Source organism: Copadichromis virginalis, linkage group LG3 (assembly GCF_057382275.1).
Source record: "Copadichromis virginalis isolate Kocher_CV1m ecotype Utaka linkage group LG3, C_Virginalis_male_GT1.1, whole genome shotgun sequence".
NCBI lineage: Eukaryota > Metazoa > Chordata > Actinopteri > Cichliformes > Cichlidae > Copadichromis > Copadichromis virginalis.
The window spans coordinates 9401831-9429282 of record NC_140620.1 but is presented as its reverse complement, the minus strand read 5'-3'; the positions used below and the strand labels follow the sequence as shown (position 1 = coordinate 9429282).

At 42.9% G+C, this 27452-nt stretch overlaps 2 protein-coding genes across 2 annotated transcripts in view; one reads left to right on the top strand and one right to left on the bottom strand.

Annotated features, from left to right (window-relative positions):
• Positions 1-27452, top strand: part of LOC146712626 (NACHT, LRR and PYD domains-containing protein 3-like) — a 45336-nt gene that overhangs the window by 2906 nt on the left and 14978 nt on the right. The window contains exons 2-7 of the mRNA XM_085452075.1: positions 8744-8859; positions 8944-9063; positions 20554-20694; positions 23468-23546; positions 23709-23913; positions 24094-25891. Of these exons, the coding sequence (XP_085308201.1) occupies positions 8771-8859; positions 8944-9063; positions 20554-20694; positions 23468-23546; positions 23709-23913; positions 24094-25891 (2432 nt within the window). The 5' untranslated portion in view covers positions 8744-8770. The remainder of the gene's footprint in view (positions 1-8743; positions 8860-8943; positions 9064-20553; positions 20695-23467; positions 23547-23708; positions 23914-24093; positions 25892-27452) is intronic.
• Positions 16264-20252, bottom strand: LOC146712627 (uncharacterized). Its single transcript, XM_085452595.1, has 3 exons — positions 20247-20252; positions 19193-19507; positions 16264-16623 (listed from the first exon to the last, which is right to left on the bottom strand). The coding sequence occupies exons 1-3, from the start codon at positions 20250-20252 to the stop codon at positions 16264-16266; spliced, it is 681 nt and encodes a 226-aa protein (XP_085308721.1).

The window sequence follows — 27452 nt, the reverse complement described above, 5'->3', positions numbered from 1 at the left end:
CAGGTGTACCTCAGACTGCCCACAACAAAAGGCCACCCTGGAATGTGCAGTTTTTTGCGCTATTGGGGGTCTGGGGACCCAGAACCGGTCAGTATCTGGTGTGACCACCATTTGCCTCATGCAGTGCAACACATCGTCGCATGGAGTCTATCAGATTGTCAATTGTGGCCTTTGGAATGTTGGTCCACTCCACTTCAATGGCTGTGCGAGGTTGTTGGATATTCGTGGGAACTGGTACATGCTGTCGTATACGCCGGTCAAGCACATCCCGAACATGCTCAATGGGTGACATGTCCGGTGAGTATGCTGGCCATGCAAGAACTGGGACATTCTCAGCTGCCATCTGCCCTGAACAATGTGAACCATGATTCATCCGTGAAGCGCACACCTCTCCAACGTGCCAGACGCCATCGAATGTGAGCATTTGCCCACACAAGTCTGTTACGGCGACGAGCTGGAGTCAGGTCAAGACCCCGATGAGGACGACGGGCATGCAGTTGAGCTTCCCTGAGACGGTTTCTGACAGTTTGTGCAGAAATTGTTTGGTTGTGCAAACCAATTGTTCCAGCAGCTGTCTGGGTGGCTGGTCTCAGACGATCTTGGAGGTGAACCTGCTGGATGTGGAGGTCCTGGGCTGGTGTGGTTACACGAGGTCTGCGGTTGTGAGGCCGGTTGGATGTGCTGCCATATTCTCTGAAACGCCTGTGGAGACGGCTTATGGTTGAGAAATGAACATTCAATGCACGGGCGACAGATCTGGTTGACATTCCTGCTGTCAGCATGCCAGTTGCACGCTCCCTCATTGCTTGTGGCATCTGTGGCATTTTGCTGTGAGACAAAACTGCACATTCCAGGGTGGCCTTTTGTTGTGGGCAGTCTGAGGTACACCTGTGCACTACTCATGATGTCAGATCAGCATCCTGATGTGGCACACCTGTGAGGTGGGATGGATTATCTCAATATGGCAGATGTGCCCACTACCACACATTTGGACTGATTTGTGACCACTGTTTGGGAGGGATGGTTATATTGTGTATCTGGAATGAATTTTAGGTCTCTACGTCCATCCCATGGGGAATGGGAGCAGTAACAAAGGTGTTGCGTTTATATTTTTGTTGAGTGTATCTAAACTGTGTAGTAGTAATATGAGAAATCAGTAATCTGAGAAATGTAATTTCTCACCCTGACCGGTTGAGGCAGATGGCCGCCCCTCCCTGAGCCTGGTTCTGCTGGAGGTTTCTTCCTGTTAAAAGGGAGTTTTTCCTTCCCACTGTTGCTCATAGGGGGTCATATGATTGTTGGGTTTTTCTCTGTATGTATTATTGTAAGGTTTAACTTATTATGTAAGTGCCTTAAGTTGACTATTGTTGTGATTAAGCACTGAATAAATAATGTCTAAAACTGAAGTTGATACTTGAGGTGGTGTGTGAATGACATTTTGAAAAATTTAAATTGTGTGTGGAAAGACATTTCTTGTAGTTAAGCAAATACTTCAATGAACTCATTTTGTTTGGTAATGGAATAGGATTTAATTTCATCAGAAATCCGTACAGTAATTTTGGCTGTGGATCACAGGGTGCAGAGTGGGGGTCACCCAGAGTCAGAATCCAGTGAGATATCTGCGTCACCTCTTATAGTTTTCCTGTAATCTGAGGCCAAAGATGTCAATATGTAGAGTACAGTAAAGCAAAATGGGAAGATTTTGCTATGAATTTTCTCAAAATCCATACAGTAATTTTTGCTGTGGATCACAGGGTGCAGAGTGGCGACAGCCTAGATTCATAATCCAGTGAAATATCTGCGTCACCTCTTATGGTTTTCCTGTAATCTGAGCTCAAAAATGAGAATATATAGAGTATAGTACAGTAAATTGTGCAAAGTTTACTATCAATTTTCTCAAAAACCGTACAGTAATTTTGGCTGTGGATCACAGGGTGCAGAGTGGCGACAGCCTAGATTCATAACCCAGTGAAATATCTGCGTCACCTCTTACAGTTTTCCTGTAATCGGAGCTCAAAGATGTCAATGTATAAAGTACAGTAAAGCAAAATGGGAAGATTTTGCTATGAATTTTCTCAAAATCCATACAGTAATTTTTGCTGTGGATCACAGGGTGCAGAGTGGGGGTCACCCAGAGTCATAATCCAGTGAGATATCTGCGTCACCTCTTATGGTTTTCCTGTAATCTGAGCTCAAAGATGAGAATATATAGAGTACAGTAGAGTAAATTGTGCAAAGTTTACTATCAATTTTCTCAAAAACCGTACAGTAATTTTGGCTGTGGATCACAGGGTGCAGAGTGGCGACAGCCTAGATTCATAATCCAGTGAAATATCTGCGTCACCTCTTACAGTTTTCCTGTAATCTGAGGTTAAAGACGAGGATATTAAAAGTACAGTAGAGTAAATTGTGCATATTTACTATGGATTTTCCCAAAAACCGTACAGTAATTTTGGCTGTGGATCACAGGGTGCAGAGTGGAGATGGCCTAGATTCATAATCCAGTGAAATATCTGCGTCACCTCTTACAGTTTTCCTTTAATCTAAGCTCAAAGATGAGAATATATAGAGTACAGTAGAGTAAATTGTGCAAAGTTTACTATCAATTTTCTCAAAAACCGTACAGTAATTTTTGCTGTGGATCACAGGGTGCAGAGTGGCGACAGCCTAGAGTCAGAATACAGTGAGATATCTGCGTCACCTCTTATAGTTTTCCTGTAATCTGAGGCCAAAGATGTCAATATGTAGAGTACAGTAAAGCAAAATGGGAAGATTTTGCTATGAATTTTCTCAAAATCCATACAGTAATTTTTGCTGTGGATCACAGGGTGAAGAGTGGCGACAGCCTAGATTCATAATCCAGTGAAATATCTGCGTCACCTCTTACAGTTTTCCTGTAATCAGAGCTCAAAGATGAGAATATATAGAGTATAGTACAGTAAATTGTGCAAAGTTTACTATCAATTTTCTCAAAATCCGTACAGTAATTTTTGCTGTGGATCACAGGGTGCAGAGTGGGGGTCACCCAGAGTCATAATCCAGTGAAATATCTGCGTCACCTCTTACAGTTTTCCTGTAATCAGAGCTCAAAGATGTCAATATGTAGAGTACAGTAAAGGAAAATGGGAAGATTTTGCTATCAATTTTCTCAAAATCCGTACAGTAATTTTGGCTGTGGATCACAGGGTGAAGAGTGGAGATGGCCTAGATTCATAATCCAGTGAAATATCTGCGTCACCTCTTATAGTTTTCCTGTAATCTGAGCTCAAAGATGTCAATATGTAGAGTACAGTAAAGGAAAATGGGAAGATTTTGCTATCAATTTTCTCAAAATCCATACAGTAATTTTGGCTGTGGATCACAGGGTGAAGAGTGGAGATGGCCTAGATTCATAATCCAGTGAAATATCTGCGTCACCTCTTACAGTTTTCCTGTAATCTGAGCTCAAAGATGTCAATATGTAGAGTACAGTAAAGCAAAATGGGAAGATTTTACTATCAATTTTCTCAAAAACTGTACAGTAATTTTTGCTGTGGATCACAGGGTGCAGAGTGGGGGTCACCCAGAGTCATAATCCAGTGAGATATCTGCGTCACCTCTTACAGTTTTCCTGTAATCTAAGCTCAAAATTGAGAATATATAGAGTACAGTAGAGTAAATTGTGCAAAGTTTACTATCAATTTTCTCAAAATCCGTACAGTAATTTTGGCTGTGGATCACAGGGTGAAGACTGGAGATGGCCTAGATTCATAATCCAGTGAAATATCTGCGTCACCTCTTACAGTTTTCCTGTAATCTGAGCTCAAAGATGAGGACATTAAAAGTATAGTTGAGTAAATTGGGTAAATTTTATTGTTAATTTTCTCTGAATCATACAGTAATTTGGGCTGTGGATCACAGGGGTGAAAGTGGAGATTAACCAAAACTGGGAGTGGATTGTGAAGTAAAATAGTGTCAGGACAGAAAACACTGCGTTTCTAAGCCAGTCGGCACCTATACCGTAATATGCGTAAGAGTAGTGCAACAACATTTTAGGTGCGGCTGGCGGGGCGGCTAGCTTGACTGCGACTTCGTAAGTGAGGGCTCACTTGACCGCAGTTTATCTTAGCTAGTGTATGAACACTTTGTAAGCTGACAGCTTGGTCCTGGGTACTGGGCATTGTTACTGAAATAAAGATGCTTTTCTTCTCTCTAAAACGCTGAATATGGTCTGAGCTCAGCCGGAGAGCCGCTGGAAAGATTCTGGGGTCTTTATATTTATTATTTATATTTGTCTATGCCTCTTCAGGTGGAATCGCAGAGTGAGACAAACTCACAGTTTGTCACGGCGGATTTAGTTGATTCTTCCAGCAGACTTGTGGCTATGTGACTGCAGTAAGAACACATCTGTGTTTATCTGGAGCTGCTAACCAGAGTAGAATTGCAGTGACATTTATGACGTCACAGCAGCAGGACTTTTTTTTGTGTTTATGAGGATAGTTTAGCTCTGACTGGACCTCTTGGACGATGTTTGGTATAGCTGCTCTGCTCCCACACAGGATGGAAACTCCTTAAGTGTAACATCACTCACATTACCATCAGAGTTCCTGTAACACTGAATTAGACTAAACTTATTGAGCTAACATCTGTCTGTAAATTACTCAGTTAAAGATGATCACAGACTATTTTTCAGTTGAAGTCACATGCGGACTTTTTAATAATCATTTATTTTTTTGTTGATCTTAATATTGAGAAAACACAATGTCTTAATTTTTGTCCTCGTGGTGTTATAACATATTTTCCTGTTCTTTATATAAACACCAGAATAGATCCATTGTGTCTGATGTAAACTATAAATGTTAAACATGTTTAGCATGCTTTATGGCTGCTCAATTTAGAGGTGGTTGGAACAAACTGTGTTGAACATTCTGGTGGGCAGTATGGAAAAAAAGAAATCAAAAGTCCATTTCTGAATGCAACAGTAATATTATGATTTAATGTTATTTCGGCTCAACTGGGCCTTCATATGGGTTTACTGTGGATAATTTATATAGAATATAACAATATATATCTATTCTCAGGTTCTGAGCTAATCACCAATAATATCAGTCTTAGTTGAAAAATAAGACTTGGGTAATGATCATCTTCCTCCTGGAGAGTCTTCCTCACTTGGCTGATGTTGTGATGACGGCTTTTTCTTTACCATGAAATACAGCTGGGTGATAGAACGATAACGATATGTATCGCGATTTAACTTTTACTCGATAGAGGAATTAAGCTATCGCGATAGACCTCGCCGCTCTTGTCCTCTTAAAGAAAGAAAAAAAAAAAAAGGTCAGCCAATCCAAATTAAGTAGCGCAGAGCCGAACCACAGCAGCAGCGTCACGTCGCGTGACTTGTTACGTACAGCACAAGTGCCAAGCCGCACATGTGTATTTGTTTGGGAAGCAGCCAGCGGGTAATGGAGGAAATGAGTGTGCCGACTAGAAAAATCAACCGAGCGTGACCGAAGAGAAAACAGATGATGGTTCCAATGCCGGAGAGATTGTCGAACGGAAGAGCCATAGAAGTTCCGTAGTGTGAAGGTATTTCAGCTATTTCAAGTCTGACAAAAAACAGAGTAGCGTGCACTGTAAATTGTGCCGAAAGCAAGTTTGGAAATACAATAAACTGGTGCATGCGTCACACTGTGCACCACGTTATTGTTTCGGTGAAATGAATTTCTACAATACTGTTACTGTTAATTCTACTCTCTGCAGTGTTTAAATGCTTACATATACACACAGTTACTGTCCGTCCACACATACGACTCGGTTCTGCTTCTATGCCCCAGCTTTGTTTACTTTTTCCCACCGAGGCTTCTAGACTTCTGATTGGCCAACATTTCTGCACGGTTAGGAATCTAGCGCCACCTGCTGCTTTGGCATGTTCATAGCAGCGTTTTCCTTCATTTCTGCCTTTATGTGTGGACGGGATTATTTTTTAAAACGAAAACGGAAAATCTCTGTTTTCAAAAATACCCGTGTACGTGTGGACGTAGCCTCAGTCTCTGACTGGAAGCGCTAATTCGTCATTCGGCTTTTGTCAGACTAAAGTAACTGTTAAAACTGTTTGAAAAGCTCAGCTATACAACAAGGAGAGATTGAGAATTTCCTTTTAGTTCTCAGTTTATTTGATATTGACAAAAGTTAGTCAGTTTTGTCTGTTCTTCTGTAAAACAAACTAAGATTTATTTTTAGGATTAATATTTTGTTTCTAAGTGTAATTGACAATTTAGTCTGTTTCGTTTGTTCTATTTTGAAACTTAAACGCTTTAGCGGCTGCCTTTTGTGTAGTTTGCAATATTTGCCTTTATTTATCTGAAAAAGTCTCATGTTCCTTAAGTACATCTACCCTGTTGAACTTATTATGGGAAATAAATATTTAAATAAAAACAAGCTGCTGATTATTTCACATTTTACTTGTGAGCAACGGCACATTTAAATCTTACAAATATAGTTATTTGGCTTATATCGTGATAGATATCGTTATCGCCTGAAATGAAAAAAACATATCGTGATATGAAAAAATCTCATATCGCCCAGCTCTACCATGAAAGGATCCTGGGATGATCCACACCTGTCTTCTGTGGACGTCCAGGCCTTCCTCTGGTCTTTTCTTATCTGAATGGACCAAACTGTTGATGTGTCCTCTTTCTGCTTTCTCTGATGAATATGATTTGCTGTTACAGTCTGAGGACTTTCTGTTTCACTTTAAGACAGTGCAGGTTTAATTAGAGTTAAAACAAAAAACAAAAAACAATCAGGCAAATTAAAGATGAATCTCACTGTAAATCCCTTATAAACTAACTGTAACTTGAATGTTTTTGTTGAACAGCTGAAACAACACAGGATCGGAAATGGGGCTGGGCCATATTATACCGTTCACAGTAACACAGGTATAATGTTAGGCAATGACAAGAAAATGAAATATCGCAATAGAATATGAGTAAAACGCATTTGTGCAATACATTTGTTTTAATACGCACATGGTGGAAAAAACATGGCGGCGATGGAGAATGAGGAGGAGGAAAGCGGATCGTTGAATGAAACAGATGAACCAGAATTGGTTTGTAAAAATGGTGCAACTACAGTGAAGTGGAATTGGTTTGGTTTTTGTGTGTCAGATACCCACCAAAGCACATTTTGTAGAACATGCAAGCCGTTAACATTACTGTATTTTTTCGGATTATAAGGCGCTCTTAAAAGCCTTTAATTTTCTCAAAAATAAACAGTGCACCTTATAATCCGGTGCAATTTATGTATGAATTCTGGTTGTGACCTCAGAACAATTTTATGTGGTACACGGCGCTCAAAACATCTGTCAAAATGTTTTAGTACAACTTTGGTAACCTACGAAGCCGCACCGCTTGATGGATTGTCGGAGCATTACAACTACCGTAGTCAGGAGCCTCGCGGAGTGATACGTACTGTGCTTCAACATAATATTACCGTATCGTGTGTGTCTAAGGAGCCCAAAATGGCACCTGTTAAGAGACATGCTTATGAAGCGGATTTTAAATTCAAGGCTGTCAGTCATGCAGTAGAACATGGCAATAGAGCTGCTGTGAGAGAATTCAGCATTAATGAATCAATGGTACAGAAGTGGATGAAGGAAGAAGAATGAGTTAAGTTTGACTTGTCCGTTTTGTTTCGCTTAATGTGCCTTATAATCCGGTGCACCTTATGGTCGGAAAAATACGTATTTGACTTATTGATGGCAGCCTCGCCTCTGTCAGTCTGCCCCAGTGCAGCTGTGGCTACAACTGTGGTTTGCCTCCACCAGTGTGTGAATGTGAGAGTGAATGAATAGTGGAATTGTAAAGCGCTTTGAGGGTCTCGAAAAGTGCTATATAAATGCAATCCATTATTGTTATTAATGCCAAGCTACTTTTCTAGTAAAGTGGGCGGGATCTAACTACTATTCAAGGGGAAGCTTTCGACTGAGTGTGCAGCTTGGCCCTTATTGCTTCGGTCTGTGAGCCTTGTTTCTGGAAGCCTTTCTCAACTGTTTTATTTATTTGTGATAATGTTAGTTGTGCTAAAGCCTGTGGGGTTAATTTTGATTTCTACTGTTTTGAAAGTTGAAGTGAAAGCTGTTTGGGCGGTGCTTCTTCTTTGCGTTTTGTTTTTGTTTGTTTTTGGGGTAGTCAGTTTGGTTAAAAAAAACTTTATAGTTTTACAAATACTCAATTACAGTAAGTCCCTCCAGATGCTGCATTCAGGAGTATCGGGGAAACTGCATCTGTAATAATTGAATAGCTGCTACACATTTTAGATCATTTTGAGGATTTGAATGACGGCCTTCAAAAGGAGTTGATTCTATTACAGGAGTGGGTAACTCCAGACCTCAAGGGCCAGTGTCCTACCGGTTTTAGATGTTTGCTTGATCCAACAGAGCTGATTTTAATGGCTACATTACCTCCTCAACATGTCTTGAAGATCTCCACAGTCCTGGTAATGAACCAATCATTTGATTCAGTTGTGTTGACTCAGGGTGATGTCTAAAACCTGCAGGACACCAGCCCTTGAGACCTGGAGTTGCCCACTCCTGTTCTATTAGGGCTGTTATAAACTAAACTGAATATGTCACACTGCTGTCTGACTGCATTCAGCTGACACTGACATGAAGTAGGAAAGAAGCAGCTGATATTTGGACAGCACACATGATGGAAAGCAGGATTTCAGTTGATGTGCACATGAATGATTTGTGTTTCCTCTGCAGGTAGAAAGTGTGTGTGAGCTGAGCAGCATGGATCAGTGTGAGGACAGAGAGGAGGGAGCCCCTCCCTCTAAAAGCACTCTGTGTGGGGAACATGAGAGCCAGACCAAAGCTCAGAGGTGAGATGACCATCTCTAACTGTCCATGACTCTTCTCCATGTCACAGCTCAGCACTCATATCACTGCTGCATCATTATTCACAGGAAGAAACAAGGAACTAAACGGAAACATGAACCTGAACCCAGCTGTGTGTCCTTTAAGAGTGACTGGTCTGCAGATCGTCCCATTGATTTTAAAGTCCATCTGGCATCTGCTGCAGAGAGGTAATAATAATAATAATAATAATAAATTTTATTTATGAGCGCCTTTCAAGTCACCCAAGGACACTTTACAATAGGATAAAACACATAGTAAAACAATGGCAAAATAAGAACAATAAAACAAAAGCACAAGATAAAATTAACAAACAGTGGATTCACAGTGAATATGCAGATTTGAACAGATGAGTTTTGAGTTGGGATTTAAACTGGGGGAGAGAACCAATGTTTCTTATTTCTGGGGGCAGAGAGTTCCACAGCCTGGGAGCAGAGCAGCTGAAAGCTCTGCTTCCCATGGTGGGGAGGCGGAAGGAAGGTACAGTAAGCTGGATAGAAGAAGAAGATCGAAGTGAACGGGCAGAACAGGTAGTGGTTAACAGGTCAGAAATGTTATGAATGGCCTTGAAGTTGAGCAGAAGAAGTTTGAATATTATCCGGAATTTCACAGGGAGCCAGTGAAGTTCCTGAAGAACAGGGGTGATGTGCTGGTAGAAGGGGGTTCTGGTGATAATGCGAGCAGCGAAGGTCTGAACCAGTTGAAGCTTATGGTGGGATTTTTGGGGGAGACCATGCAAAAGAGAATTGCAGTAGTCAATACGGGAGGTAACAAGACTGTGGACAAGAATGGACGTAGACTGGGTGGAAAGAGAAGGAAGCAATCTGTTAATGTTACGTAGATGGAAGTAGGCAGAACGGGTGAGATTATTGATGTGAGATTTATAGGAAAGTGAACTGTCTAGGATGACACCAAGGCTCTTAACCTGAGGAGAAGGGAAAACTGTGGCGTTATCGATGGTGAGTGAGAAATGGTTTGCCTTCAAAAGGTTGGATTTGGTGCCAATAAGGAGAATCTCAGTTTTATCCTCATTGAGCTTTAGAAAATTAGAAGTAGAGCAGGATTTTAACTCGGATAGATATTCTGAAAGGGAGGAAGGTGGGAGGGAGGAATCAGGTTTGCAAGAGAGATATAACTGGGTGTCATCAGTAAAACAGTGAAACTGAAGATCAAATTTGTAGAAAATGGTACCTAGAGGGAGGATGTATATTATAAAGAGAAGAGGGCCTAAAACTGAGCCTTGAGGTACACCAGAGGTGACGGGGAATAGACGAGAGCGGAATGATCTTAGTTGAATAAACTGGGAACGGTCGAGGAGATATGATTGAAACCAGGCGAGGGGTGTGTCAGAGATGCCGAGAGAGGAAAGTCTGCTTAGAAGTACAGAGTGAGAAATGGTGTCGAAGGCTGAGCTCAGATCTAAAAAGACAAGAATGGTGAGAAGACCAGAGTCAGCTCCGATTAAAGATTGTTAGTGACTTTAAGTAAAGCAGTTTCTGTACTGTGACATGAGCAAAAACCAGATTGAAATCTCTCATAGATATTATTATTAACCATGTGTAAATGAAGTTGAGCTGCAACCACTTTTTTGAGTATCTTAGAAATGAAGGGTAGATTGGAAATCGGACGGAGGTTGTTAAAGTTGTTAGGATCTAAAGAAGGTTTTTTCAGTATAGGAGTGACTAGAGCAGTCTTGACTGAGGGAACGATACCGGTGGTGAGAGAAGAGTGAATGATAGCAGAGATGAGTGGGAGTAAAGAAGAGAGGCAGGATTTCACAAGCCCCGTGGGCATGGAGTCAAGATGACATGTGGCAGGCTTTGATTTACATATGAACTCGGAAATATCGGATAAATCAGGAAGATACAATGTGGAAAACGGCTCAAAAAAGAGAAGAGGTTCTGGAGAGGGCTTAGGCTGCGTTCACACTGCAGGTCTTGATGCTCAATTCCGAATTTTTGATCAAATCCGATGTTTTTGTCTGCTCGTTCACACTACAAATAAAATGCGACAGCAAACGCGCTCTAGTGTGAACGCTCAAAGCGGCCCTCATGCGCAACGGGCTCTGTTTAGACCCAGAGCAAACAATATGTTTGACTGATGGCCCTTAATATAAAGACTTCGGACTTCACGTTTCCCAATTTTTGCTTTAAGTTATTTTGTTATTTACATAATAATGCAGATAACCTAATATTGATCCTTATTGCTGTTTTAGAGGAGCGGTGCTTCAAAGGATAGCTGCAGATTTCTGTCAGAATCTGGAGATTATACAGTACAAATAAAATGTTCACGTTTCTCCAACGTTGTCTTCCTAACAGTTTCACCGGATGGCCAGGAAGCGTTCACGATGTCTTCTCTGGCACTGATAATTGGCGTCTGTCTTGTGTCAATGAATTAAAAGACGGATTTAATGCGACTTGACCGTTCACACAGCAGTCGCTTTCTAAAACATCGGATATGTATCGGATTCAGGACCACATACGAAAGTGACCCAGATCGGATTTGAAAATATCGGATTTGTGCCGTTCACACTGTCACACCATGATCGGATATGAGTCACATAGGGTCAAAAAAATCGGATTTGATGCGCTTTCGCCTGCAGTGTGAACGTAGCCTTAGACACAACATTTGATCTGAGTTGCTGGTGGATGTTATTGATTTTCGTTGTCCAGAACAGCATCAAGGAGTTGCAGGTTTCAGAGGAATAGAAGTGTGGTGGTAAAGTGTTGGGGGGTTGAATTAGTTCGTTGAGAACTGAAAACAGAGTCCTCGCATTACCCTCATAAGAACTGATAATACCAGAGTAGAAGCTTTGTTTGGCCTTGCTGATGGAGTCTTTATACTGAAGTACGTGGTATTTATAGATTTCTGAATCAACCAAGTCCAGGGTGTGTCCTTTAGAGTGAGTGGGAAAGTCGATAAATTGTTTAAATTCAGAGCCTTCAAGACAGGAGGAAAAGTCTCTGGTGATCAGAAGGTCATTATTGTCCATGTGAATGTTGAAATCTCCCACTAAGATCACATTTGGGGAGAGAGATGAAAGATGGGTTAGTAGATTAGCAAAGTCACTGAGGAAGACAGGGTTAGGTTTGGGGGGGCGGTATACAGTAGCTATGATGGTGGGAATGGGTCCAGTCAGCTCACATGCAAGGACCTCTAGAGAACTAAAGGTATCAACATTAACTGGCAGGACTTTCAAGTGCTGGCGAAAAAGGATCGCGAGACCACTCCAACGACCTGAGCAGTGGGGTTTAGAAAAGTAAACAAACCCCAGAGGAGCAGATTCGTTTAGCTGAGAAAAATCATCAGGTGTTTGCCAGGTTTCAGTTAAGCAGAAAAAGTCAAACTTACGGTCAGATAGGAGGTCTTGGATGAGAGGTCCCTTACTTGTCAATGAACGAATGTTTAGAAGACCGAAGTTGAGTGGAGTATCTTCTTTTTTGCTAATCGCGTGGGCGCCCTGGGCAGGTGGGCTAGAGATCGATGGTTGACAGCCCGATCAGGGTTCCTGCGAGGGCGGCGAGTAGCAGACCAGAACGATTTAATTCCATTGGAGTTATGGAAAATCCTGCGGGACCCGCGATGGATGTATCTCCGGCGAGGCTGGAAAGTGATGCCCGGGTGGTAGTGGAGCTCCGCCGGCGGCGGGAGCAACAGCTGCCCGCGAAGGCGCAGGAGCTCAGCGGCTGTATAGCGGAGCAGTCCAGCTGTAGGATGGTAGACGAGCGTCAGGAGAATCCAGAATAGTGCCGACCAGCTCAGGAACATCTTGACCCACATCTTCGATTATGTGGAGGAAAATGAGCCGAGCCGGAAAATAACAGATGTTGAGGACAAGCGTTGCAAATCAATCCCTGGCAGAGATCGATCTGGTCCTGAGTGTGAATGTCCCTGTTCATTCAAATCTGAATCCAAGTAATCTAAATAATTGAAAAATGTACCAGTGAGTAGCGGCAGCCAGGCGCGACAGCCAGGCGCGGCAGCCAGGCGCGGCAGCCAGGCGCGGCAGCCAGGCGCGGCAGCCAGGCGCGGCAGCCAGGCGCACCAGCGTTCACTCAAGCCGGAAGCCAGTCTAGAGGTGAGCTGTTAATAACATGAACTCTTTGATTTAACTGCTTGATGTTGTTGGAAATAAACTGCAGTGAGCACTGAGAAGTGTTGTTCATCATGCATAGCAGAAAATGTGTCCTCTAAGGCCTGGACCAGGAGTGAAGTGTTGAGCTACATATTCTCCTTAAATTGCTGTCTGTCTGAGTCATGTATAAAAAATGATGTTGGCTTTATAGATCATATCTGTAATGCGATAACGGTATTTAAATTTGCAGTAATGGTTAACAAAGAAGTCTGCAATCGGTTTTATCACAGTAAATGTATATACACAGCTAACTAATCATCTGCAGAGGAATGGCTTATTTGAAGAGTTTCAGTCAGGTTTCAGAGCTCATCATAGCACAGAAACAGTTTAGTGTAGGTTACAAATGACTGGTCGCAGCAGATGGCCGCCCCTCCCTGAGCCTGGTTCTGCCGGAGGTTTCTTCCTGTTAAAAGGGAGTTTTTCCTTCCCACTGTCGCCAAAGTGCTTGCTCATAGGAGGTCATATGATTGTTGGGTTTTTCTCTGTATCTATGAAGCGCCTTGAGGCGACTTTTGTTGTGATTTAGCGCTATATAAATAAAATTGAATTGAATTGAATCTTCCTATGGCCTCTGACAGTGGACTTATCTCTGTGCTTGTCCTTCTAGATCTCAGTGCAGCGTAGGGCTGCACGATTAATCGTTAGAAAATCGCGATCTCGATTCATACTTATGTGCGATCTCATTTCCAAATGACAACGATTTAAAAAAAAAAAAAAAGAAAAAAAAAGACGACGATTGTACCGCATTTTTATCCGGGACGTAATCTGCATGAAAACAAGCACTCACTCTTCCTGCTCAACAAATGACAAGGGCGGAGCCTTATACCACGTGATACAGAAGCTGTGCCGTGTGATGCTAAAATTAGCAGGGAAAAAACAACGGAGAGCACGTCAGGGATGATGAGAAAGTGACAGGAGAAAATCCGTCCCGGTCAACCACCCAAACATCAATAACGGGAACCTTATACAGCGCTTCCCTATACAACTCCCGCAGGCACAAAGAAATTACAGAGGCTATCACTTATCACCTGACCAAAGATATGGCTCCCATCAACACTGTGCAAAACGAGGGATTTAGGAAAATGATCAACACCCTAGACAAACGCTACACAGTGCCGTCCCGCAACTATTTTTCTATTGTTGCACTACCTGCTCTATACACGCAGTGTCGAGCAACAGTGGAGACAGAATTTCAAGCAGTACAACATTTTGCGGCAACCACAAAACGTGAGACATTTGTTGTTTTTATGTTTATTTATTGTTTTTATGTTCAGTTTCAACTGTTACGAAGTTGATCTGCAGTTAATAAGTGCAATAAATATTTATACTGGAAAAGAAAATCGTGAGAGAATCGTGATCTCAATTCTAAGCCAAAAAAATCGTGATTCTCATTTTATGCAAAATCGTGCAGCCCTAGTGCAGCGTTTGATACTGTTGACCATAATATTCTATTAGCGCAATTAGAGCATGCTTTAGCTATTACAGGTACTGTGCTGCAGTGGTTTGTATCATATCTATCTAATAGACTCCAATTTGTGCATGTAAATGGAGAGTCCTCTTCACACACTAAGGTCAGTTATGGTGTTCCACAGGGTTCAGTGCTAGGACCAATTCTGTTTACATTATACATGCTTCCCCTAGGCAGTATCATTAGAAGACATAGTATACATTTTCACTGCTATTTAGATGACACCCAGCTCTATCTATCCATGAAGCCAGATAACACACACCAATTAGTTAAACTGCAGGAATGTCTTAAAGACATAAAGACCTGGATGGCCGCTAACTTTCTGCTTCTTCATTCAGATAAATAAATAACATGGAATGTCACATCTCTGGTGGGGAAGGAGCCTGAGTTGGTGCGTTAGGCTGAGAGGTACCAGCTAGATATAGTCGGGCTTACCTCAACGCATGGCTTGGGCTCTGGAACCAGTCTCCTGGAGAGGGGCTGGACTCTGTCTCAGTCTGGAGTTGCCTCTGGTGAGAGGCGGCGGGCTGGGGTGGGTATTCTAATATTCCCTCAGCTCGCTGCCTATACGTTGGGGTTGTTCCCGGTGGATGAGAGGGTTTGTTCACTGCGCCTTTGGGTTGGGGAACGGGTCCTGACTGCCATCTGCGCTTATGCGCCCAGCGGCAGCTCTGAGTATCCAGCCTTTTTCGAGTCCCTGGGTGGGGTGCTGGAAGGTGCTCCGCCTAGAGACTCTGTTGTCCTACTGGGAGACTTCAATGCTCACGTGGGTAATGACAGCGAGACCTGGCGGGGCGTGATTGGGAGGAACGGCCTCCTTGATCTGAATCCGAGTGGTGTTTTGTTATTGGACTTCTGTGCAAATCACAGATCGATTTTGTAATCGTATCACCAGACAGGCGACCATATGTTCTGGACACTCAGGTAAAGAGAGGGGCTGAGCTGTCAACTGATCACCACCTGGTGGTGAGTTGGATCAGGTGGCCGGGGAGGACGCTGGACAGACCCGGCGCGCCTAAACGTGTAGTGAGGGTGTGCTGGGAACGCCTAGCTGATAGGTACCGACAGGCCAAACGGGATGCAGCTCGGGCAGTGGCTGAAGCCAAAACTCAGGTGTGGGAGGCCATGGAAAAAGACTTTCGGACTGCCTCGAAGAGATTCTGGCAAACAGTCAGGCGACTCAGGAGTGGAAAGCAGTGCTCTACCTGTACTGTGCATAGTCAGAGCCTGTACTGTGCAGAGCCACCAAGGAGTTGGTGTGGATGAGGTCCGCCCCGAGTTCCTGAAGGCTCTGGATGTTGTAGGGCTGTCTTGGCTTTCACGCCTCTGCAATGTTGCGTGGAGATTGTACTCGGCCCTGAAAATCTTAGAAATATGGTATCTAACCAGATTCTTACTCTGGATGGCATTACCTTGGCCTCCAGTAACACTGTGAGGAACCTTGGAGTCATTTTTGACCAGGACATGTCCTTCAATGCAGCTATGTAAGACTGCTTTCTTCCATTTGCGCAACATCTCTAAAATTAGAAATATCCTGTCTCAGAGTGATGCTGAAAAACTAGTTCATGCATTTATTACTTCCAGGCTGGACGACTGTAATTCATTATTATCAGGAAGTCCTAAAAACTCACTGAAAAGCCTTCAGTTAATCCAAAATGCTGCAGCAAGAGTACTGACGTACTGCGTTCAAAGATGGCTCCAGTGATGGATGCTCCGACCCAACTTTTCAATTTTTTGCTGGTTTTTGTTTCTTTGATTAATTAAGTTTCATTGCAAAACTACAGAGTCCGACATTGTTTTGGCAAAGTTACACACCCATCCCATATTGATTTTAGTTAGCTCCAATTGACTTAACCGGGTGTCATTACTGCCGACGTGAATTATGATTTTACTGAATTTATGTTTACTCTTAGCCAGCAGTTTTACATTTCCCACAATGTCACCTGCTCTGGCCCCTGGAAGACAATTGACTATTGTTGCTTGTGTCTCAAGCTTAACATGTCTAAGAACAGAATTGGCAATTACCAGAGTTTGACCCCTGGCAGGTGTGTCGCTGAGTAGGGAAAAACGGTGAGACACATGAACAGGTTGGTGGTGTACCTGCGGCTTCTGTTTAAGACTATGCTTCTCTAGCCGCTAAAACTGGTGGATCCAAATCTTCACCACAAAGTCCGTTCACATACAGGAAGAAGGGGAGTGAGTGGGTCAGTGCTCAGGGCGCAGAGACTAAATCGGCCTTAAACACACCATTTATTTCCATGGAAAAAGGTAAAACCAGAATTAAAAATACAATTTTAAAATACCCCAATACAATAAAAAGAACGTTCTCAATACGCTAAAACACCTGCCGGTAGAAATAATTATACACTCTCCAAACTAATATCGTATTTTCACGACCATAAGATGCACCGTACTAAAAGGCGCAGTCTCAGTTATGTGTGACATTACTGTATTTAACTCACACATAAGGCGCACCTGATTGTAGGGCGCGGGTTTTATATACAATCTACGCCCACACTTCCCCCTTTAACGTTCTCATGGTGTCCTCTACTACGTCCGCCTTACAACAACAACACACACAAAAAATAGAGCGGGAGCAAAACTGAGTTTGGTATTCACATTTATTTTACCGGTAATCGTCAACAATCAAACCCATCGAAGTCCTCATCCACTGTTTCTGAATTGAACAGCTGCGCTAAATCTCCATCAAATATGCCAGGTTCACTTTCTTCTCTGTCAGAGTCACTTTCTTTGCTGTGCGGCTCCTCGGAAATGATGCCGGCTTTTGCGAAAGCTCGAACAATAGTGGCAGCAGACATGTTAGCCCAAGCATCTACAATCCATTCGCAAATTGTGGCGTAACTCGCCCCTTGCTGCCTTCCACTCTTAGTGAAACTGTGGTCCCCATCGGTCATCCATCACTCCCACGCCGCTCGCAGCCTTACTTTGAACGGGCGGTTCACACCGATGTCCAGCGGTTGGAGTTCCTTTGTCAGGCCTCCCGGAATGACAGCAAGCTCACAGTTAATTTGTTTCACTTGTTTTTTCACATCGACTGTGAGATGATCTGTGACTATATGCGTGCCCAACAGCGATGGTGATGCGTGAAAAAAAAAACACCTGGTCTCCTTACATGCACCTCCCTCAGCCACTCTTTCATCATTTCCTCATCCATCCAGCCATTTTCATTTGCCTTAATGATGATTCCTGTTGGAAACTTTTCTTTAGGCAAAGTCTTTCTCTTAAAAATCATCATAGGCGGCAGTTTCTGTCCATTAGCATGGCAGCCAAGCACAACAGTAAAAGAAAACTTTTCGTGCCCTGTTGTGCAGATCGCTACCGTGCTGGTCCCCTTCTTCTCCACAGTGTGACTCACCGGGATGTCGAAAGTGAGCGGCACCTTGTCCATGTTAGTGATGTGTATCTGGGCTGGATGTGTTTGTCGGCAATGTGTTTGCTGCAGTAGGAGCGGAAGATGGCCAGCTTGTCATTATAATCCGCTGGAAGTTGCTGCGCTACCGTAGTCCTGGTCCGGATGGAAAAATGGCACCGTTTCATGAAACGAAAGCACCAAGACGGACCTCCTTTGAAATGTTCAATTTTCATTTCTTCTGCTAGCGTTACTGCTTTTAGTCGAATGGTGACCGTCGAAACGCTTCTCCCACTCGTTCTTTGCTCGATGATCCACTGCTCGAGTCTTTCCTCCAACTCGGGCCACCTTGCCTTATGTCCGCGGAAACTCAGCTGCATGTTCTTGACCTGTCGGAGCTCGTTTTCCAGCTTCCTCCACTTGCGAACCATCGATTCATTAATCTTAAATTCTCTCGCGGTTGCTCGATTTCCATGTTCCTCCGCGTTGCTGATGGCCTTCAGTTTAAACTGCGCTTCATAAGCGTGTCTCTTTGCCATTTTCAGGGTTGTTAAAACAACGATGTTCTGCATAACGCACATACCTGTTCTTTTATATACAATCAACGCCCACACTTCTCCCTTTAGCGTTCTCATGGTGTTCTCTACTACGTCCGCCTTACAACAACAACACACACAGGGCACACTGCACTATAGGGCGCGCCGTACATTTTGAAGAAAATCTAAGACTTTTATGTGTGCCTTATAGTCGTGAAAATACGGTACTACAATGTTTCCCACATGCTAAAATCCCCCCCACAATATTCCGTAATACCAGAGTGCAGCCACACTCAGCCAAATGTTCCTTATCTGGAAGAAACAGGAGAGGAATTCCTCTTCCGGGATGGAAATCACGCCAGCCAGAAGACCAAGGAGGAGGCTCCTGCCACAGACCTGTCTCCTCCTGACGGCGCGTCACCACACATTCCAGCCACACTCCACACCTGAACACGGCCTCGGGACTGGATCGCCAGATTCCGCTGGTCGGTCCGTCACCGAATGACTCGTGGCACCAAACAATCAAGCAGCACTTTCTCGTGCGTCTCATCCCCCTGTCTCTGCGCTCACCATCCCCTTTAACACGTCAGTTTGGGAATGCCCCCACCTCCACAGGTGCCTACTATTGTTTGCCTTGTCCACAGTGGATTAAAAGAATATTGTGCGACAACACTAAAACATACAATATAAATATCATAATAAAACCATGCAAATAAAATCAATACTCTATGTACCAATACACAGTATGATCCAAAACAACATAAAAACACAAATTTCCACTGTGTGACACTGTCCTCCTCACCGTCACCCAGCCATCCTGTTTGCCTGGCTGCTCAGGACAGTCTGCTAGGGGAGAGCTAGTGGGACCTACACCACCTTCGGCTGCACCAGCTACAGGGGCCTGGCTAGCTATGGGTTTTTCAAGTATGCGAAGCAGAGTCTCCAATTCAGTGATCCTGGCCTCCAGACTAGCAAATAGGCTACATTTGTTACAAGTATCATTACTTCTAAAGGAGGCCAAGGAGTAACTAAATATCTGATAGAATGAGCAGGAAAGTGCAGGTGAAGAGGCAATGCTAGCGAGTTGGCTATGAGCTAAGCTAAGCTAGGCACATTGAGTGAATACTTTGGATATGAATTAGTGAGTTCAAAGAGTGCACTTCAGATGAAGCACGTGAAGACACTTCACCCGTTGCCTACTGGTGGTGGTCAGAGGGCCCGGTGGTGCCAGTGTCCGGCAGCCTCGTCAGTGCGCCCCAGGGTGGCTGTGGCTAGAATGTAGCTGCCATCACCAGTGTGTGAATGTGTGTGTGAATGGGTGGATGACTGGATGTGTAAAGCGCTTTGGGGTCCTTAGGGACTAGTAAAGCGCTATATAAATACAGGCCATTTACCATTCAAGATTATACGACAAAATAACAAGTTATCTAAAAGTTTTAAATTAAACTGCTATACAGATAAATACACAAAAACACCACCGTGTGTTGGAACTCTACCACAGAAAAAGTGAACACCAAGTGACAGTACCACCCAAAGAAGAAGCCAAGAGATATAAGCATATGCAGAGATTAACACATAATACAGAATGAAGGTGAATGGTGGTGTGAGAGGAAAGCTCTGTGCAGTTTTCAGTGTTAGAAGCTCTGTATGAATATGTGTGATAAATGTTTGACACAGTCAGACTGTAAAGAAAGCTGTTGTGTTATTATTTTTGGAGGCAGCAAGAAAGATCAGTCTCACAACTTTATCATTAAGAGAATCTGGTTATAAAATATTTCATGAGATCTTTTTTTCCCCTTTCAGCTGCAGTCCTGATGGTATTTAATTGTCTGAGAACAAGTCACAGACATCATGTGTAAACATCCGGTGATCCTAAATTGGCTGAGTGGCCACAAAAGAGCTTTGATATCGTTTCACACTGAGGTTGGAGTTTACAGTGAGCTGACTGCATCATACCAATAGCTGCTCCTAATATTCTGTCCATATCTTAGTTTATGTCTTTTGCTATTGGAAGGTCTTAAATTTCAGAGTCAGCAGATGTGGATCATGTGACCTGGTTTCTAGGTTATATGACAGGTCAGAGGTCAGCGACTGTAATTCAGTTACTTCTGTTAATGTGAACTCACTGAGTGTTTGTGGTTTACCTCTCAGACTGACTGAAGTCCACAAGAAGATAATGATGGAGGGAGAGGAGGACAGAGCAGAGTCTGCAGGATCCAGCTGTACGTCTGTGAGGAGTGACCGGTCCAAAGATAGCAATCCAAATTTCAGTGGTGAACCTGGAGCAACGAGGTCAGAGAGCTGTGATGACTCCTTTACATGTTTGTGTTTTCCTGGATAAATATGACCTGAAAGATCCTCAGATTTTTACAAAGATTCATTAAAAAGAAAACGATGAAAGAGAAAAGATCAAAACGTTCGACTTGGTCATTTGCTGTTTGAGGACAGTGATGCTCATATCTGTGGGGAAAGTGTGACCTGAGTGGGTTCATGTTTGTCTTTAAAGAACAGAGCTGCTCTGTCTCTGATTCTCTTTGTGTCTGATCTGTTAAACAGTCTGAGAGGTCACACAGAGACCCAGCAGCTAAAGCCTGGATCATACTGGCTGCTGTTAATGAGACTCCATCAGGACAACACTGAACAACAGTGGTGTTCATAGCAGCGCTGCAAGGATAAAGTACTGCACTCCAAAAACACTGCCTACAGCTAAATGTCATGTGGCTAAGTCACGTGACAAGAGATTAGAATTAAATGAAAAGAAAGAAAAACACTATTATTATTTATTCTTTCTTTGAAACATGGTCACCATAGAGCTTTGGCCTGTTTTGATGTTTCTGGGTCAGAAAGCCTCACCATCATTAATGGACCGATGAATTCACAGTTACACCAACAATTCAAAACAGCTGTATGTGGACTGATTCTCAGGAGAAAGTGAAACAGTGACACAAAAGAAACAAGTCATTCTCCCAAAGGACATCGAAGAATCATAATAATAACATGTTTTAGAAGCACCAAACAAACTCTAACTCTGGATCCTAATACAGCAGAAATTTTGTTCCTGAAGTGAAAATTCACCAACACCCAGAGCTGAAGCTGCTCTGTGTGAAGGACTGAGCTCAGATTCACTCAATGATGTAGGATTGATCAGCAGTTACACAAGTTTAGAGCTGGGAGAGGGAGGCCTCGATTCCTGAAAGACTCCATTACAAAATAAAGTTTGTTAATATTGCCACAGATATAAAGTTAATCTATTATTACTGACAAGGAACATGCATTCAAAAGTTTTTTTTCTTATGTTGGGTGAAGAAAAATGTTTAGTTTAGGGTTTCTATATTTTTCAAATGTTTTATTTAATATATTGGTGGTTTAGTAAATTTGTTAGTAACTTCTAGGGCAGGGGTCAGCAACCTTTAACACCCAAAGAGCCACTTGGACCCGGTTTCCACACAAAAGAAAACACTGGGAGCCGCAAATACTTTTTGAAATCTAAAATGAAGAAAACACTGTATATATTGTTTTTTACCTTTATGCTTTGTGTGAACAACTAAAGTAAGTAAGTAAAGTTTATTTATTAAGCGCTTTTCACAGACAGGCAGTCACAAAGTGCTGTACTTAAATATTAAAATAAACAATACAATCAATAGACATTATACACAATCTAAAAGATCAAATGTAAATAATGTAAAGAACATAAAATACGTAGATCAACAAAAGGCTTGTTTGAACAGAAAAGTTTTTAACTGCTTTTTAAAAGAATCCACAGAGCAACTAAGGTGTGCTGCTTATGAAATCCATGAAGTGCTACAGAGAAAATTACATTTTATTTATATAATTAACACATTTTGAACTCGTAAAGAAATATAACAAAAGGAAAGACACCCAGCTGAACTAAATTGATCCATGTAGCAAACAAGAACTGTTGTGATCCGCCACCCTTTTCAGGTCAAGGCTCCAAAAGCCTTGACCTAAATTTTTAAAAAGAATAATTGGAAAAAAATGCACTATGCCACTAAAAAATTTTTTATTATTTATTTGCAAAATTCTGCCTAAATATATATTTTACCTGGTTAATGTGTGTGGCGGGGCATCGTCTGCAGTGCCGCTGGGAGTCGGACGCACCTGAGCGACACCCGCAATCACGCCTCGCCGCCTTAAAGTCTGTGCTCTCTCTGCTGTTGTGTTGTCGGGCTGTGAGCTGAGAAGCTACAGCCGGCCGTGTGCGTACAGCAACCGTGTGTGAAAAGCGGTCAATAAAGAGATGCTGAAAAGCGCGTCCATGCAAACATCGTCGGGTCTGCCGTGATATGTTTACAATGAGACTTCTGGTCCCGAACCTCATCTTCTGGTCCTGTCTGCAAATCGGGGCTTTCATCTTTACGCAGGACCGTGAGCTGTCATCTGTGGGGTGTGAGCGGTGTTTGTTTTTAACATAGTTCACGGTGGAGAACAGCTGCCGACATAATGTGGATCTGAAGATCCATAATTGGCCTGCCTGGGGTTGAAAGTCTCGATAAATGCACGGCGTCTCGGCGGGTACACCGGCTTCCGCGAGTGTGACGCTTATTTTGAGCGATGAAAAAATAATAAGATATAATTTTATTTTTATATTTCAAAAACACAATAATCTTCCAATTTAGAACTACAAGTTTTTTTTAAAAAAAAAGAACTAAACACAAATAAAATGCACTTAAGCTAAATACTTCTAATTTATTTTCCCAAATCACCCGAAGCCGCAAAATAAAGATTAAAGAGCCGCGGGTTGCTGACCCCTGTTCTAGGGCGTAGCGTGGACTATATGTTTATCAGTAGAAAACTGGATTAAATACACTCCCCTGGTAGTTGCTCTGTCTTTGTGTACATGAATGGTGAGCAAACTGTAAAAGATTACATGGATTTAAGGAGAGACTTAAGTTGAAAAGAAAGAAACTAAACGTATCTTCATCTGAATACAGTTTGTCAAGCTCTAAACTCTAAGTTTCTGCAGGTTTTTGAACACTGGTCCTTACCAGAAAACTCCTGGATCTTTATCCTGTGCTTGAACTAATTCTTCATGATTCCTCCACAGAGTGGACCAGCGGAGCTCAGAGGTTCCCAGTGGTCAGTCTGCCCAGCAGCATCAAACACACATGGACTCCATATTTATGGTCTGTACATGTACAACAACTACTTTTACATCTATTCTGTTCACAGTCATCTCCATGCTGCTCTTTGTAGACCAGTGGATTGTCAGTGTGCCCAATATGGATCTGATGTTTGGCTCCATGATTTCAGTCTGATTGGCTCATTCATAATGTATTCTGTTCCAGCTGCTGGAGAACAACATCATCACTTTTGTGAAGAACGAGCTGAAGAAGATCCAGAAGGTTCTGAGTCCAGATTACCCAGAATGGTTACAGAGTCAGACAGAGGATGATGAGCAGAGGAAGAACAACAGAGAGGCATTTGAGAAGATCACACTTAACTTCCTGAGGAGAATGAAGCAGGAGGAGCTGGCTGACCATCTGCAGAGTAGTAAGAGCATTTCTGCAAAGATTTGAGCTGCTGGTGGATAAAGGGAACAATTATGCTAATGTCTCAAGAGATGAACCAACATGTAGTCAATAATTGCTTAGCAGAACTGGAATTGTCACAAACATTTTTGTTAAACATGAACTGATTTGTTGATGTTCTATTTTTATTATTGTTATTTAGAACTTTCTGCTGCCGTTTGTCATCGTACCCTTAAATCTGCACTAAAGAAGAAGTTCCAGTGTGTGTTTGAGGGGATCGCTAAAGCAGGAAACCCAACCCTCCTGAATCAGATCTACACAGAGCTCTACATCACAGAGGGAGGGACTGCAGAGGTCAATGATGAACATGAGGTCAGACAGATTGAAACAGCATCCAGGAAACCAGACAGACCAGAAACAACAATCAGACAAGAGGACATCTTTAAAGCCTCACCTGGAAGAGATGAACCAATCAGAACAGTGCTGACAAAGGGAGTGGCTGGCATTGGGAAAACAGTCTTAACACAGAAATACACCCTGGACTGGGCTGAAGACAAAGCCAACCAGCACATCCAGTTCATATTTCCATTCACTTTCAGAGAGCTGAATGTGCTGAAAGAGGAAAAGTTCAGCTTGGTGGGACTTGTTCATCGCTTCTTTACTGAAACCAAAGAAGCAGGAATCTGCAGCTTTGAAGACTTCCAGGTTGTGTTCATCTTTGATGGTCTGGATGAGTGTCGACTTCCTCTGGACTTCCACAAAACTATAATCGTAACTGACCCTAGAAAGTCCACCTCAGTGGATGTGCTGCTGATAAACCTCATCAGGGGGAAACTGCTTCCCTCTGCTCGCCTCTGGATAACCACACGACCTGCAGCAGCCAATCAGATCCCATCTGAATGTGTTGAGATGGTGACAGAGATAAGAGGATTTACTGACCCACAGAAGGAGCAGTACTTCAGGAAGAGGTTCAGAGATGAGGATCAGGCCAGCAGGATCATCTCCCACATCAAGACATCACGGAGCCTCCACATCATGTGCCACATCCCAGTCTTCTGCTGGATCACTGCTACAGTTCTGGAGGATGTTCTGAAAACCAGAGAGAGAGGAGAGCTGCCCAAGACTCTGACTGAGATGTACATCCACTTCCTGGTGGTTCAGGCCAAAGTGAGGACGGTCAAGTATGATGGAGGAGCTGAGACAGATCCACACTGGAGTCCAGAGAGCAGGAAGATGATTGAATCTCTGGGAAAACTGGCTTTTGATCAGCTGCAGAAAGGAAACCTGATCTTCTATGAATCAGACCTGACAGAGTGTGGCATCGATATCAGAGCAGCCTCAGTGTACTCAGGAGTGTTCACACAGATCTTTAAAGAGGAGAGAGGACTGTACCAGGACAAGGTGTTCTGCTTCATCCATCTGAGTGTTCAGGAGTTTCTGGCTGCTCTTCATGTCCATCTGACCTTCATCAACTCTGGAGTCAATCTGCTTAAACAACAACAAATGATTTCCCAGAAGTCTGAAAAAGGAGAATCTGCAGAGACACACTTCTACCAGAGTGCTGTGAACAAGGCCTTGCAGAGTCCAAATGGACACCTGGACTTGTTCCTCCGCTTCCTCCTGGGTCTTTCACTGCAGACCAATCATACTCTCCTACGAGGTCTGCTGACACAGACAGGAAGTAGCTCACAGACCAATCAGGAAACAGTCCAGTACATCAAAAAGAAGCTCAATGAGAATCTGTCCGCAGAGAAAAGCATCAATCTGTTCCACTGTCTGAATGAACTGAATGATCGTTCTCTAGTGGAGGATATCCAACAGTCCCTGAGATCAGGAAATCTCTCCACAGATAAACTGTCTCCTGCTCAGTGGTCAGCTCTGGTCTTCATCTTACTGTCATCAGAAAAAGATGTGGATGTGTTTGACCTGAAGAAATACTCTGCTTCAGAGGAGGCTCTTCTGAGGCTGCTGCCAGTGGTCAAAGCCTCCAAGAAGGCTCTGTAAGTAAATATGTGATCATAGTTTTATGCAAATTTTTTTTGATTGTGCTTGTGAACAGACCGGGACCCATACATTTTTCAGGTTGCTGGTTTTATTGACATCCACATTGTTTTGGTTTGACACCAATGTTGTCCATGCCTGATCAGCTTTCCATGATGTCATTCTCCACCACCCTTGGGGGCGTCTCCCATTTTGACCTCTTTGACCTTGGGACTTCGAGGCCATATTCGACACAGATGTTTCTGTATACTATGCCGGCCAATTGGTTATGACATTGTGTGTGTATGTATGTATGTATGTATGTATGAATGTATGAATGTATGAATGAATGAGAACTGGGCGATAGAACGATAACGATATGTATCGCGATATAACTTTTTCTCGATAGAAAAATGTAACTATCGCGATAGACCTCGCCGCTCTTGTCCTCTTAAAAAAAAAAAAGAAAAAAAAGAACTGCCAATCCAAATTACGTAGCGCAGAGCCGAACCAATCACAGCCGCAGCGTCACGTCACGTGACTTGTTACGTACAGCACAAGTGCCAAGCCGCACATGTGTATTTGTTTGGGAAGCAGCCGGCCACCATGGAGGAAATGAGTGTGCCGACTAGAAAAATCAACCGAGCGTGACCGAAGAGAAAACAGATGATGGTTCCAATGCCGGAGAGATTGTCGAACAGAAGAGCCATAGAAGTTCCGTAGTGTGAAGGTATTTCGGCTATTTCAAGTCTGACAAAAAACAGAGTAGCGTGCACTGTAAATTGTGCCGAAAGCAAGTCTGGAAATACAATAAACTGGTGCATGCGCTACGTCCACACGTACCCGTTATTTTTGAAAACGCAGATTTTTCTATGCGTTTGCACCTTTCGTCCACACGTAAACGGTGTTTTTGGTCACTGAAAACGGAGATTTTTGAAAACTCCGTTTTTGCATTTACGTGTGGACTAGAAAAACGGAGAAAACGCAGTGTCAAAGGTGTGCGCATTTTTTGACGTCACACTGTGCGCAACGTTATTGTTTTGGTGAAATGAATTTCTACAATACTGTTAATTCTACTCTCTGCAGTGTTTAAATGCTTACATATACACACACACACAGTTACTGTCCCTCCACACATATGACTCGGTTCTGCTTCTATGCCCCAGCTTTGTTTACTTTTTCCCACCGAGGCTTCTAGACTTCTGATTGGCCAACATTTCTGCACAGTTAGGAATCTAGCGCCACCTGCTGCTTTGGCATGTTCATAGCAGCGTTTTCCTTCATTGCTCCCTTTATGTGTGGACGGGATTATTTTTTAAAACGAAAACGGAAAATCTCCGTTTTCAAAAATACCCGTGTACGTGTGGACGTAGCCTCAGTCTCTGACTGGAAGCGCTAATTCGTCATTCAGCTTTTGTCAGACTAAAGTAACTGTTAAAACTGTTTGAAAAGCTAAGCTATACAACAAGGAGAGATTGAGAATTTCCTTTTAGTTGTTTGTATGTATGTATGTATGTATGTATGTATGTATGTATATATATATATATATATATATATATATATATATATATATATATATAT